The sequence below is a fragment of the Leuresthes tenuis genome, unplaced genomic scaffold, assembly GCF_036924035.1.
Source record: "Leuresthes tenuis unplaced genomic scaffold, fLeuTen1.0.hap1 SCAF_16, whole genome shotgun sequence".
NCBI lineage: Eukaryota > Metazoa > Chordata > Actinopteri > Atheriniformes > Atherinopsidae > Leuresthes > Leuresthes tenuis.
In genome coordinates, this window is record NW_027325370.1 from 28,759,359 (window position 1) to 28,775,748 (window position 16,390).

Sequence of the window (16,390 nt, forward strand, 5' to 3'; positions counted from 1 at the left end):
CAGAGTTTGTCTGTCTTTGAAAAGCTCTGGCCAGACATCAAGATACAAACAGATGGATTCAGCAGACAAAGATCTGTTTTAGCCATTTCCTTCATAGGTACATTTACCCCAAGCAGGCTGTTCTGGTGTCTGTATAAGAGAGTGAACTAGGAGAGCGGGGCATAGCTGATGGGTAGACAGGTCAACATTTACACAACAGTGGCATTTCTCTAATTGGCACTTCTTATAGCAAGAATGAGTCAGTGCATTGTTGTTTGTGTTTGACGTAATCTATTTTCAGCATTAACTCCAAGTCTGAAACTTGCTCTAGTTCACATGCAGTTGTTTCAATGGTGAAGGTCCTCCCTAGACTAATGGCATTATTAGAATATAACTTCTTATTCAAGTATATCATTTGAAACAAGTGGTTGAATAATACTGTAGTTTCTGTTACTTCTTTATGAACTTGTACTTTAAGATGGTCATATTTCTCTGACAATGTGGTGTGTTTTCATAATACATGAAACCTATTAGATCAGTTGCCTCATTTTATGGACTGTTTCAAGATCTTCTAGCTTTGCCTAATGTTGTAATGTTTCTTGATCTGATCTTGTATTCCTTCCAGCTGTTATGATAGCATTGGATTTTCAATTTTCTATCAAGCATTTTGTATTTGTAATAATAGAAATGTTTGAAAAAATGTTAGTTTAGACAAAAGTCTATTTTGAGTTCCTTTTAGGTTCTAAATCATTATCAATGACATGAATCAAAGTGATCTAGTGTAATAAACTGAAATAGAAAACAGTATTTCCACCTTAACTACTCATTATTTTGCTTTGTATAAGTCTGAAAATCATCACCTGAAAATTGTTTTATTTTCTGCCATGGAGCGTGATGTGTTTTGTGACATGAGATTATTTTCTTTGATTAAAAGACTTATGCAAAATAGGTTCTCTTTGTGCTGCAAGTTTCTGTCAAGCACACCACATAATAACATGAAAGCCAATGGCATTATAACCATTATATATGGATTGGGCACCAAGGAAATGAGCTTTTGTCTGAATGAAATAGAAAAAATAAAAAGGGGAGGACTTACAGGACAGGCATACAACAGCACAACTTTTGGTTTATCACTTGTATATAAAAATGATCTAATTAGTAAAAAAACAATAACTGTAATATTTTTTCAATATGAATTATTTAAAAATGTGTGATACATGCGATCTGTACTGAATTTACCATGAGATAAGGGTCTTCAGGCTGTACATCCTTCCAGGGACATTTATGTTGTGGGAATTTTGAACAAGGCTTCCACTTTTGTAATTCACTGGACTGACATCTGCTTGCTGTTTGGTGCATGTGAATAAAATAAGATAACAGCCTGCCAGAGGACTCGAATGCAATAATGTGATCGTATCGTATCTGCTGTCCATGCACAATATGTGAAAAAGTTAGAAGTGGTCTAAGATAACATTTGACAGCTTACTTAACAACCTCATTGACTTTCTTACAAATTAGTGACCTGTTTGGAGAAACTGTTAGGCCTGCCAATCCACATTAAAAAAGTTGAGCACATTCTATTAAAGTAGGCAAAGCCCCACCTTATTTATCTCATAGCAGATGGAGAGAGGTCCCACATCAATTAACTTAATGTTCACTCTTTCTAACATCACTGTTTAAGGCCACTCCTTTAAGATCACGTTCCCTCAGTTTCAGCAGGTGGAGGTATAATAACTATGGACATCAGAAGAATAGATTCTTTATGTCATAATAAAAATTTTATGTATCTTATCTTAATATGTTAAGTATCAAATTTGGAATTGAGAATTTTTGAATGTTAGTGGTTCTTCTGTTTTGATACCTTGACATTGCTGCTGATCGTATTAACCTCTTGAAAGAAAACGTTTTGGCAATGGGTTAACACGAATGCAGACTCTGTGACTCTATCCTTGTTTTTAAAAACTTCCCTTCTTTCCTGTCAAACCAAAAGTTTCCTCTTCATAGTCAGTCTGTAAATGATTTGGTAGCCATCATCCCAGCCGTAAAGCTGCCTCTCCTCTGGATTGTATTTCAGACTGGCGTGGGCTCCGTACCTCCTGGGGAAGTAGATCAGAGGAGCTTCCTCACTGATCACTATGTCATTGACATCAAACACACACTGAATCCGAGAACGGCTGGCCAGACGGGTGTTGTAAACGACATAGACAGTCCCGCAGACAACGAAAGCTGCTTCTGCATTCTCCCGTGGGCACCGAGTGTCCCAGATCTGTTCTATATCGAGCGTGGCAGCGTCCATCTTTGCAAGGCTGATGTTAGGTTCACTGTCACTCGGGGTGTAAAGAAGCCACAGGCCCTCATCATCTGCTGCAAGGTCTGCAACAGTCTCTGGATTGAGACTGTAAAGACTAGCTTGGCTCTCCACAGGGAACATGGCAGTTTCTGTCACTGAGCCTCTCAGCAGATCATATTTAACCACTTGCACATCTGCGTTGGCCTCCTTCTTGATGTAGTACAAATAACCATTGTACACAGCACTCCCAAGACCATTCCACTCAGAGGGAAGCTTGACGTTTCCGCTGCTCATAACTTCTAGAGAGCGGGAAAAGTCACGTACAGAGTTGAACTGGTGGAGAGTGTCTCCTGATGTGCCATTAAAGATGTAAACCTTGGATGACCTTGGGTCTCTGGTCCACATGCCTTTGGAACTGCCCACTCTCTTCAGGATCTTTACTGATCTAATGCCAGATATGATCTCTGCACAGTCTGAAGCCAGAGACAAGAAAAACAAAAAAAGAGGATGAAGTTTGTGTTCTTACAGAAGTCCCCATGAAAGACTAGGCTCACAGTTGTTCTTTGACATCACCAAGCCTTTTTTTTGTCAGCAAGTAACAGGATTATGGATGGAAGGAGCAGATGATTTTTACCAAAAGCGTATCTAAAAATCCAGCGCAGTTTTCACAAATCCTTTACCATACACAGAAATCATAAAATCATATTAAAAAGAAAGAACAGCGTTGTTCGGTTTTATATTTAACGACCCAGTTACAAATAAGTTGGGGTGCTGTGTTGAATGTAATAAAATCAGAATACTATGATTTGCTAATTTCATAATCTGGTATTACATACACAATTAAACATCAAATGTTCAAAGTGAGACCATCTAATTTTTCATGAAGAATATTGTGAAGGGCTGCATCCAGATGTTAAAAGTCTAAGTGCTGTCCCGCAAATTGTGAAAAATTACACAGGGAATGATTCGGTTGCTAATATAATCATAATAACTGAATGTAGAATTCTGTTCCTTGTCAAACTTAGCACCAAATTCTCAGTTTCAGATGTTAGTTTTGAAAAACATCAGGTAGTCTCCACATTAAGGCGAGTTCAGAGTCAGAGGAAAATTGAACAGAGACTAGTTATGAGAAGCAGTATGAGTGCAGCTCACAGACAGCCTACAGATGCTGTGACATCATTCAGTCCCTGAAAGAGAAAAATAAGAGGTCCCTCCGCCCGCTCTCACCCTGATCTGTCCAGGAGCAAAATTAACATTATGCTTGCAGAGAAGTGAGTTGGCGCTCTGCTATGAAGTAAAGTTTGTTCTGGTTCACTTCACAGTCAGTCACAATGGATCACTATGTACAGAGCTCATTCCTGCGAACACGTGCATTGGAGAGTAATACTGCTGACCTCGGGCCAGTTTCCTGTCCCTCCAGAGCCACAGATTACACACACAGCAGTAAGAGAGAAGATGTTTTGAAATTGTACTCTCTATTTACCAAACCTGATGTGCATGACTACCATTATGATTCTGAGCACATGGCTTACTATATTACTGAACAATAATTTCTGCAATTGTTGTTGATTTCCTTATGAAGTCAACATCTTTAATAAAGAAAGCAATATTTCTTTATCTGCTTTGTGAGAAGAGTAAATGGTGCCACAGCAATTTATCCATCATCAGCCTTTGCAAATGTTAAGTGCAAAAATGATAGATCTTCTTCTTAATGTACCACACTCTATGAAATCGCTCATTGTACAGTCCCGGATAAAACTCTGATCTCACCACATTCTACATGATGATTTAAACAGGTTTTGAGTCCCTGCATTAGTACATGACTCAGTAGCAGCATGCCTTGGGATGTGAAGATTATAATGACAAATGCTGTGCTCAGACAACACAAACAGGGGAGTAGCTGTGCAGGAATAAATCAGTTGCATCGAGCCACATTTCTGCTGGAAAACATGACTGCACATAGAGTCAAAGTACTTTGCTAAATGACTTGTAACAGTTCTGTGGTTGTTTCCCATTTTCCAAAGGCATGACTTTTCCAAGACTGTAGGTCTGTAAAATGGATGGTGTATTACCTGCTTGGATATCTAATATGTGTAATATAATCCATACATTTCAAACACCCTATTGGTTCTGACTGTGCTCGGTTTCAGCTGAGAATGAAAGAGAGAGATCAAAGATGGCATTTGGCTTATGTGACAGTACTTCCCATAGCTCACCAGAGACTCTTGAGTGCAGCACCTCCCAGTCTTCCTCCTCCTCTTCTTCTCTCTCCACTGGACCCCAGGCTTCTTGCTCCACAACCTTGTTTACTCTGTTCGTGCAGGCTCGTGGGGAAGTCTGGCTCTCAACATAGTCCATCTCTCGCTCCACCCGGTCCACTTGAACTGAAGCTCCTTCCAGGTTTTTGTACATCATGCTGTAATCATTCCTTAACCCATTCATGGCCTCGGCAGCTAGCTTTTTGAAATCCAGCATCTCTGTGTGGTGCCGATGGAATTGTTCGTGCCACAACTGCATGCGGTCCTGTGAGCAATGCACAGAAATATGAGTATTATAATGCAATTCAACAGGAGATTTCTCTGTCAAACTCTGTTTAGCTTGTAGGTATAAGGATGTCAAAATCTGTTTTTTAAAAACTTACAAATTCACTTATTTTCGTTTTGAGTTCAACAAAAATTGAATCTGTTACTTTTTAAGTCTTTTTAACTTGATTTAAGCTTAATTTAACAAATAGAAATATAAGGAAATGACTTCCAATGTATTTACTGACCAACTTCATTGTATTTAAAGAATATTGACAAATCCAGGATTTGATGCCAGCGACACACTCGAAAAGTTGGGAGAGAGGCATTTTGCTACATCAGCCTTCTTTTTAATTACAGTGTTTAATAGTTTCTGGAACTGAGGATACTAATGGTTGAACACGGAGGTATACATGTCCATTTTATATACACACTTAATACAGTCTAGTGTCACAGGGGGCCTTGAGCCTATTCCAGCTAGCCAGCCAACCATGACCACTCACACTTACTCCTTGGGCAAATTTAGAATCACCATCCATCCATTTTCTATTCCCGCTTAATCCGTTGGTCGGGTCATGGGGGCTGGAGCCCATCTCAGCGGTCATCGGGCGAGTGGCGGGGTACACCCTGAACAGGTCGCCAGTCCATCACAGGCCCACACAGAGAAAAAAAACCCACACACGTTCACACTCACTCCTAAGGACAATTTTGGAGACACCAATTAACCTAAAATACTGTGTGGTGGAATGAAGTGTCCAGAGAGAACATGCAAACTCCACTGAGAAAGCCACAGCTGGGTTTCGAATTCTGGCTGGGGCATAGCGACAGTGCTAATCATCACACCAACATGGAGCTTTGTATTTGGAAACATCCATCCATCCATTTCCTATACCGTCAGTCGGGTAGCGGGTGGGCTGGAGCCTATCCCAGCAGTCATTGGGCGAAAGGGTATTTGGAAACATATTTTGTTGAAATGATCAATGATTGTCTAACACAATGTGACAGAAAATGGTGAGTAGCAACCCTTACTTTCAACCACACAAGAATAGGCAAGCTTTTGGTGGGGGCTTTGTTTCATCTGTCACAATTCAATCTGCTAATTGTACAATTTTTCCCAACATACTTGTACATTCTATAAACTTTCTTTGTATCTGTCCCAACTTTTTGAGTGTGCTGGTGGCATCAAGGTCAGACAATGACGGCAATAAAACATAATTCATAGTGTATCCGCCTGTTAGATATAGGTTTAATCAAATTGGCTTATTACAAATTCAGGTTTGTGTCACATTATAGAAAGTTTATCAGCTTTTCTGGAAGTCAGCCTTTCATTTTAGAAAAGTTTTTGACATTTTTAAGCACATCAATTCTTTTTCAAAACAGGAAAACAAAACACCGTAATCTGAGTGTTTTCTTAGTTGTTGCTGTTTTACTAGAATTCAGAAACTTTTTTTCAGATTTTGCTTTTTTTCTAATGACTTTTTGATAACACAGCAAACTTTAAAAAAAAATCCACATTGAAAAATAAGGTATCAATAAACATAAATAGGATATCTTAGCTTTGCTTTTGGAAAATTTGAAATATTTTGTATGCAGAGTTCATTGTCCAGAGATTCATGATGTTTATAATGATAAATCCCAACAATTTCAGCCTCAAAGAAAACCACTATATATACACCCAAGGGAGCCACTTAGGACCCACAGTGACTTTTGGGTCTGCATGACAATTATCTTCAGTAACCTGGCTAATACATTTATCTAAGTCAATGTAGTTCTTAGCATATATAGAAGTACCAGACAGCATTTCAGTTTCACTGTATCCATTCTTACCATTACGGGTGATAAATTATGTAAACTCATCTCGAAACCGAATCAAATTTGAATGATGTTCACTTATTTGAAAAATACCTACTTTCATACATGCATAAATACATACATACATACAATAGTGTTTAATGATATTTTGACGATCAGCTTGCTTCAGATTAATGTGTGAGAAAGTAATATGCAGGCTGACATTGCAAAATCAGTAAACATTTACAGTGGCAAGTCAGTTTGGAAACTCCTTGTAATCATGTAACCATGAATAGTTAAATGACTAAAGTCTAAGATAATATTCAAAAGGCATGAAGTTAAAAAGGAAACATTATTATGAAAATTATACCCAAAATCAGTGTAACTCTGACTGTTTTGTACAGTTTTAGAATTTAAAAAAGCATCATTATGTCAATCTTTGGGCACCCAAAAATATTTACCAAGGTCTCTTAATGCAAGTTGATTTCCAATGTCTTTAAAAATAACCACTGTTATGGAAATGTCTGCATTGATATAATATGAGGTCATTTGCATTTACCAAGCTGCTGCAGCCTAAGAAACAGTAGCCACACTGAAGATTACGTTTACATGAATTGTAAAATTTACATGAGCTTTGTAAGCCTTGATTTCTATGAGCATTTCACTTTGTGTCGTGTCAATGAAGGCTCAACCTTCGTGCAACAAAAGGAATGGATTTCTTTCTCATATTTCAAATCCTATATAGTTAGAGTGCTTATTAGTTGTAACATATAGTGTTAATTTCATACATATTGTTTTGTTTTGGCAATACCTCATTAGAACATCCGAAATCTGCAGAAAAGTACAGATTTTTTTGTAACCTTGGAAGCCTGCTGCAGCGTGGAGTTATTACCTGAAGTTAGCATTATCATGTTCAGTGTGCTACCATAGCAACATTAGCATTCAACTCAAATAACCTTGATGCAAGCACAGCCTCACACTCTAAATCTTGTTTGCTACAGTAAATCTCAAAGGAGAATATGTACCTATTTCAATCAATCAAACTATCGTCACCATCTCAAAACAGGTCTGTGTTTCTCAGCATGGTGGAATTGACAGCGAAGCAATAACTGCTGCCTCTGCCACTTTCTACTCAACCTAAGGTTTAATTTTCCCCCTTTGCTTCCTGTGGGACTGTTTTCAACTGGAAATGAAAGTTTAGCCAAAGCTTACTGATGATTTCCTGGGTTCATATCAGTGCAGAAGTTGAGCCAGCACACAAGAGCTGAAACTGGAGAAAAGCCACGAAGAGTCTTAGCGGTAAATGCACAATTAATTTAAAGAATACCATCCATACAGTTATGAAAATACTTATTATTATAAAGACATAAATGCTCTCCAAAAAATTTGTTTAAAGGAACTATTTAAAAGGTTATCAGTCACGAAATCTCTATAAATACATATCTAACTCTAAATATACTAAATCATTTAACAAGAGACAAAAGACAGAAAAAGCTTCAGCTTTTTTTTAACTCAGGTGGTGTTAACCAGTCATGTTTCAGTTGGCTTTGGTCTCATGCATGTAAACAGTGATGTGAAGAGCAAAATAGGTGATTTAAATTTTTTTCCGCAGGATGAACTGGAAAAATTCGCTAGCAAGACTGGAAACCCCAAAACATTGGATGTTGACTGCCACAACAAAGTAACACATTAAAATATTCAGATTACATATTAGTGACATAACATATTGATTTCTCAGTTAAAGTAATCAATTTCGAGATACTTTGTCAAATAATCATCTGTTTCTATTGACATTTCATCTTATCAGTTGGTGTAAAAGACAAGAATGGCATGATGGTAAACTGTATGTAGGTGATGATAAGTATCTTCCAGAAGAAGCACCTGCAGAATAAGCTCAACCTCACAAGACAGATGGTGCTGCAGCAACAAGGACAAACATGACTAGCTTTCCACTTGGCCGAAGCTGGCACTCAGGTAATTAATGAACATGTTTCTGGCTACGTGATGGATGAGGTGATAACAAAATCAGCTGCAGAGTTCCCATTTTATGTAGGACCATCAATCAATTTGTACAACAGGCTACATCCATTGAGCCCCACACACTTAATTTTATGTTTAAAAACAAAATTCTGAATGGTAAACGGACTGTACTTGTCTAGCACATTTATAGACTAGCTGACCACTTAAACACTTTAACGCTACATGTCATATTCACCCATTCACTTACACAGCACATCTTAATCTATAGAGTTACGCAGTGCTTTCATCTACATTCACACTCCAATGGATGCATCGGTAGGCAATTTGGGGTTCAGTGTCTTGCCCATGGACACTTTAACATATGGCCCAGGGAAGCCAAGAGTCAAACCACAGATCCTCTGATCGGCAGGTGACGGCTCTTCCTCCTGTGCTACAACTGCCCTTGATAAAGTGCTCTACGTGGGATATTGTCCGTCACTCCACGTCATAGCCTAGAGAGTTTTACATTATACGCTGTAAAATATACAATGAACACTCAGTATATTCTTTACTTTCACATTATAAGCAAAGTGCACAATAAGCTTCAAAAGGATGTTCATATTAGGTCATGCAAAAGTATTCTAAGTTACTTTTCTCAGCAAGTAATGTACTAATACAAGAATTTATTGTAAAAGCAACATTACCTAACACTCACTGTTGGTCCCAACAGACTTGCTCTTAGGACAGGAGTTGAGTCTGGCTGACATGTAATCCTATTGTGGTTCATATCACACTCACTTCACCCCAACAAATCTTCTGTCACACAAACTTTGCTTGCTCTCACTATAATGTCAGTTTTAAAAAATAATAGTGAACTCTCAGCAGTTGTAATTAATCTTTGTTGTGAATACATTTTCATTCTACCTTGGAAAAACAATACTCAGTTACACTGATGGGATGTTTGATGCAACACCAGCTGAGGAGTTGAGATTGCACTCATTAATAATGTGTCATTGTCTTAGACGTTGAAGTTAGAGTAATTTTGCTGGACAGAAGCTGCTTGTCGCATGAAAGGGAGCGCTTTGCAAGCATCAACTCATATACCCCCCCAGGACCCTGTGAAGTTGATAAGCCTGGCAGAGATTGCATTAATTGGTTTGCATTAGTTAATATGAAATTCAAATAAAAGACCAAAAGGAGGAGATCAACTGGTGTCTCCATTTTTCTAATGAGAACACAGGAATCTGTACTGCCACTTATAGAACGTGATTTGTCATAAGTCATTTAAAGACGGCTTTCTTACCTCAATAGCCAACAATCTATTCTCAAGATAATCCATCAGACCCTGGTAGTAATACTGGGCTCCAATTAAAGTCCAGGCGGTGGAAATGAGGAGGATGAACAGCGGCTTCATTGTGAGCCGATCAATGGGAATGCAGAGTTTCTTTGTCTGTCCAGGATTCCTCTGGTTTTCGTCTTTAATGTGTTTCACTGCAGAACTGTTATGCAGTATCTAAATACTTGAATGGAGAGTCGCGGAGGACAGACTGAGCAAAAAGGTGAGAGGACAGAGAAAGTAAGAGGATCTCTAAGGGTCTCAGATTCTTTGACCACTCTCACTTTGCTGGAATGTTTTCACAAACTCTCAGGGAGGAGCCTTGCGCCTCCTACCACTCTCTATCCTTAAAACAGTAAATGTGTTCCACTCACTTTGTGCATGTGTGCTTGCTGCACATGTTGCACATACTGTACTGTTCCAGGCCTATGAGCTGACATTAGCACAAACAGAATATCTGAATACCTATTTGATGTGACACATGTACAGCATTTATGGTTTATCAAAATCATCACCAGATCTACCTTATAGATCATACACTCATCACACGTGTTCAATGATGAACTTATCACATAAAAACATCAGGCCACCATCATAGCTAAGTAGACCTTTTGACTTTTTATAGCAAGTCAAGCACAGATAACATAGGTTTAAATAATGGAATAACTTGTTTAGGTTTAGAAAACAGTCATTAGGGCTAAAAAATACATTCTTTTCACAACCCAACCGTCTATGTCATAGACTCCATTTTATTGGTTACTTATTACAACGAAATTTACCATTTAATGATTGCTTTAGAAAAATAAATTACGTGGCTAAGGTTAGAAAACAGTCATGGTTACAACTTAAAATCATTCTTTTTACAATGCAACTGCTGCAGATACCATGGATACTATTTTTCAATTAATCCACCCAATTATTTTCTATACACGCTTAATTCAATTCAAGGTTACGGTGGGGCCAGGGCCTATCGAAGCTGTGATTGGGTACACCCTGGAGGCGTCACCAATCTATCACAGGGTGAGGTTTCATATTTTTTTAACATAGGCATGCACAGATATATAAAAAATACCGATGTTTGGCTGATGTTTAGCTTGTTGGCTGTAATTAGCCACCAAAAGAAAAAAAACAGAAACTAATGGCAGAGGCTGATGTTTATCTGATGTTGCATTTGCTTTATGTCTTGTTTTGAATTTGTGATCATGTTTTATGTTCCTGTCTAGTCTTTAGTTTTGCCATGTTATGCCACTTTTTTCCTCAGTCTCTCCTGCCCTGCCATCAGCTCCATTGCTGCCTTCATTCACTAATCCTCCTCCTCTATATTTAGTCTCCAGGTTTGTTCATGTTCATGGTCAGATCCTCACCGTCATTCATGCTTAAGTCAAGTTGGTTATCAGGTTTGTCCTTGTCCATAGTCACAGTCATAGTTCATGTCAGGTTTTTGTCAGGTGGTTAGGGTTAGGGTTTTTGAATTGCGGCTCAGCTGTACCTGTTGTTACAGCTCTTTGAAATAAATCAAGTTTCTTTTGGATATCTGCATCCGGGTCCTCTCACCACCACCACGCTACATTCGTTCTGACACTTTGCCCTGAAACAGACAGGATTAGCCTACAGCTGCAGATTCTACAAATATCCAATAGGTGGCAGCCTAATTCCAAAGCAAGCAATTTGTTTTTCACAAGAAAATTTTGTTAAAGAAAAGTCACTGGGTATTTGATAGTTGTTTTCACAAGAAAGATTTTTCTCACATGAAAGGTTATTATAAAATGTTGGTTTGTGCATTTATATGAAATAATTTGTGCTCATTCAAAGATATCGTGATGAAGAGCTGAAACACTAACTGTTTCGTTGCTTTTTTACAATGCATATTTTATTGTTTCACAATATTAAAGTAAGAAAAAAATGTCAACAGCAATTGGTATTGGCACTGGCTATCAGCTAAATGATAATTTTCAGTATCGGTATCGGCCCACACAAACAAAGATCACATGGGCACATTTTGTGAAGGAGGGTTTAATCTATTAGACTCATGGACTTAGAGGACGAACTGATGGTGGTATGAACAGATTCTAGCTAGGATGGGTTTCCTCTTGGCTCTACAAAGGCCTCACCACTGAGCTCAGTTGATACAGTTAAATTACCTGCTGCAGAACCTTCCTGCCTAATGATGTATAAATTGCATGATAGTTTGAGGTGTTTCTATTTAAAATGCTCTTCAATGCACCTCTGTCTACCAATATAGACAGAAATGTATGTTTGCCTAATGAAAAACATACCTGCTGATAAAAGGTCTATAAAGAAATGGCAATTAATAGTTAAACTGTGCATAGTAGTTAAACTATTTTTTGTATATCTGTTTTTTGACAGATATGCAAAAAATACAAGACACAATCATTATAACACCCTGGACAGGTCATTAGTCGATAACAAGGCTATAACAGAGATAAATTAGACAAACAACTATACACAGACACTCTCAGTCCTGAGGCCAGTTTAGACAAACCAATCGACCTAACATTTGGACTGTGGGAAGTGAGCCAGACTTCTCGGAGAGAGCCTGCTCAGGCATGGTGAGAGCAGACGGAAAGGCCCCAGCTAAGATTCAAACCTGGAACCTTCTTGCTTATAATTCGTCATCTCTTATCCTGCAGACTCTCTCAGAAACAACTATATTTCGAGCCAAGGCAAGCTATTTCCTCTCCAGGTTTATGCTCACTGAAAATCCGTATATAGTTGTGCTTGAAACTTTGTGACCTCTTCCGATCACACTCTTCAGAATTTTCTGTTTCTGCAAGAGCACAAAATTAAGAGAAAAAACATAAAAAGAGAAAATGATCTAATATGACATATCTATTACTGGCAAATAAAACCTTGTTATCAGTCCCTGGCGCGAGTCTCTTGTGCAGCTGGAAATGCAACTGCTGATCAGTCCAGCACATCCGCTTGTCACATTTGTCTGTACAGATTTCTACTCTGGGATGTTGGGAGGTTTTCTTACATGTACTACTCGCTTCAGGTCTTTCGAAAACATTTTGATGGGAATGAGGTAAAGGCATTTAAAAAATATCAACTTTTCTAACTATTCCCAGGGTAATGGTCTTGTTATATTACCCATGTTCTATTGAGATTCGGTTTGCAGATGTCCTGATGTTTTCCTTTTGTATTGATTTGGGATGCCTCAGGTAATCCTGAAACAACTGCTTAGACTGCTGGGGGACCTCATCTGTCACACCTTTTCTCACTTTGCTCTCTTTTTCCCCCTGTTTAATTTCTCAAATGATATTATGTACATGTGGTTATTAACTTGTGTTTCCCTGTTCCAACAGATATCCTTTGAATGGTGTTATGGTGTTTTTTCCCCCTCTTTTCTGTCTTCTCAAACCCCAGCTGCTCGAGGCGGATGGCCACCCTTCCTGAGTCTGGTTCTGCCAGAGGTTTCTTCCTGTTAAAAGGGAGTCGTTCCTTTCCACAGTCCCTCAGGCTCAGGACGGGAGATTGGACTGAAGACTAGTTTCGGTGCAATCTGTTGGTTTCCTTAGCTAGGAAATGGTTTTTTGAATTGGCTCTATATGAATGAATTGGATTATTTTGAAATTAATTAATTGGATTTAATTGGATTATGATTACAATGAATTGAATTCCAATTGGCTTGAATTGGACTATATTATTTAAGTGCCTTAGATGACAATTGTTGTAATTGGCGTTATATAAATAAAACTGAACTGAATTGAATTGAATCGAATTAGGAGAATTCAGGATTCACTGAGGGCTAGGTGCTCTGATGCTGCAAAATAGTTCCAAACATCATTCTGTCACAAGCATCTAAAAAAAAAAAAAAGCAATTTAGCTCTTACGCTCAAATCCAAACTTTTTCCTTCTCCAAACCCAATACTTCACAATTAAAACAAAAAGTTTTGGCTGGTCCTTTTGATTTTGAGCTGACTGCAGAAAGGAAGTAATACTCTTTTTGAAGAGGGCTGACTTCAGGGACAGCCCTGCTTTGAATGCTGTTGTTGTTTAAGGCCTTTAGTTGCTTAGAGTTTTTTTGTTACCTCAGGCACTTTTAAAAATCTTGCTGACTGATATTTGTTGGTCGACCACTCCAGTGGTGTAGAACTATCATCTTGAATTTTCTCTGTTTGTACATGATCTGACTGTATATAGATTATATCCAAAAGCTTTAAAAGTGTCATATTATACCCTTTTTGGCAAATTGACACAATTTTTTCAAAATACCTGCTGGTTTAAGCACTCATTTTGAACAGTCGGTTTTCGTGGTGGAGACTTTGCAATTGCACAACCCTGCCGTTTTGATGAGGTAGAGATGCTGCTCCTCAGTACAGCTGACAACAGAACATTTACTCCAGAAACTGGCTTCATCGTCTAGCTGGGTGGATAGGAGCAGGTGGGGCTCAGATGTCGAGGTTTAGCAGAGGAGGCAGAGTGATCTTAATGAGTGATGTACTTTTGAAATGAAGATTAAATATTCTCATTAAATGAGAAATACCAGGTTTGTGTTTATGGGGAGTTTTACACTTGTTGGTACCCTCAAACACCCTAATTCATGCTCACGAGAACAGAAATCAGTAAATGGACTTGTACTTGTATAGCGCTTTTCTAGTCTAGCTGACCACTCAAAGCGCTTCACTACATGCCGCATTGACCACACTCATACAGCACGTCTTAAGATTCATAACTACGTGCTTTTCTAATCATTCATACACACATTCATACCCCCAATGATACACTGGGGGGGTAACGTGGGGTTCAGTGTCTTGCCCAAGGACGCTTCGACATGTATTCTGGGGAAGCCAGAGTCGAACCACCGACTTTCCGATTGGTGACTGCTCTTCCTCCTGAGCTACAGCCGCCACCAAATCAGTGATTTGTTTATACACTGAAAAAAACAAATTTGGCCCTGTAATTATTATTTCAATTGTCTATACAAATTCTACAAAAAAAAAATACGAATTCAGTGCTTTTACTTTAGAATAGCAGTTTTTCATGTAGTGCATTACTTGGTGATTGTTTGTAATTAAGTGTCCTCAGATTTGTATGTAAATTGAATAATTCGATCCAAATAATATTAACTAAACCAGTTAATTGGCTTAATTAGTTGATATTTCCAAGTAAAATGTAATTGAGTGACATCTTGCAAATCCAACACTTACAATGCAAGAAATTCTTGCACACATTTCAGAATCAGAATCAGAATCAAGTTTATTGCCAAGTAGGTTTGCACTTAGCATATTTTCCGCACCATAAGGTGCACCGGATTATAAAGCGCACCTTCAATGAATGGCCTATTTTAAAACTTTGTCCATATATAAAGCGCACCGCATTATAAGGCGCATAGAATAGCCGCTACAGTAAAGGCTGGGGGTTACTTTACGCATCAATTAGATGGAGCTGCGCTAAAGGGAATGTCAACAAAACAGTCAGATAGGTCAGTTCAACTTTATTAATAGATTACAAACCAGCGTAGTTTAAGGTATAACATGTAGTGCAATGTTAATACACCCCACATAGTGTGTGTGTGTGGGGGGGGGGGGTGGACTTTCCCTTGATTCAATAATAATCAAAATATAGTAACACTCGAAATAGTGCAAAGCAATAACAATATATCAATAACTCAACGTTGCTCAAACATTAATATCACACAACACACAAAATAAACACGTAAAGCTCACTTTACTAAGTTATACTTCATCCACGAATCCCAGGAATTCTTCTTCTTCGGTGTCCGAATTAAACAGTTGGGCGAATACGGGATCCAACATGCCCGGCTCCGTCTCTTCAAAGTCGTCATTGATCGAGTCAGTGTCGCTGCTGCTGTCCAGCAGTTCAATGACAAATCCTGCCTTCCTGAAAGCTCGGACCACAGTTGAGACTGATATATCAGCCCATGCATTTATGATCCACTGGCAGATGGTGGCGTATGTCGTCCGGCGCTGTCCACCTGTCTTGGTGAACGTGTGTTCGCCTTCTGTCATCCACTGTTCCCACGCAGTTCGCAGTCTAGCTTTGAAAGCCCTGTTGACACCAACATCTAGCGGCTGGAGTTCTTTTGTCAAACCACCCGGAATGACGGCGAGTGTTGAATTAGTGTTCGTCACTTGTTTTTTGACACCATCTGTGATATGGGCGCGCATGGAGTCGTAGATCAACAGGGACGGGTCTGTGTGAAAAAAGCCACCCGGTCTCTTCACGTAAATTTCTCTCAACCACTCGCTCATCTTTTCTTCATCCATCCATCCCTTCGAGTTAGCTTTGATGACGACGCCGGCTGGAAAGTTTTCTTTTGGCAAAGTCTTCCTCTTGAAAATAACCATGGGGGGAAGTTTCTGGCCATTAGCCTGGCAAGCGAGGACTACAGTGAAGGATGACTTCTCATTCCCTGTGCTGCGAACATTTACCGTACGTGCTCCTGTTTTATCCACAGTGCGGTTCACGGGAATATCAAAGGTGAGTGGAACTTCGTCCATGTTGATGATGTGCTCTAGCCGGATTTTC

The 16,390-nt window shown here is 38.9% G+C and overlaps 1 protein-coding gene across 1 annotated transcript; it reads right to left on the bottom strand.

Annotated features, from left to right (window-relative positions):
- Positions 1 to 297: 297 nt before the first annotated feature.
- On the bottom strand, positions 298 to 9,993 carry olfml3a (olfactomedin-like 3a). Its single transcript, XM_072367541.1, has 3 exons — positions 9,845 to 9,993; positions 4,486 to 4,792; positions 298 to 2,742 (listed from the first exon to the last, which is right to left on the bottom strand). Exons 1-3 carry the CDS (start codon positions 9,953 to 9,955, stop codon positions 1,958 to 1,960), a joined length of 1,203 nt encoding a protein of 400 aa, XP_072223642.1. The 5' UTR covers positions 9,956 to 9,993; the 3' UTR covers positions 298 to 1,957.
- Between the last annotated feature and the right edge of the window lie 6,397 nt (positions 9,994 to 16,390).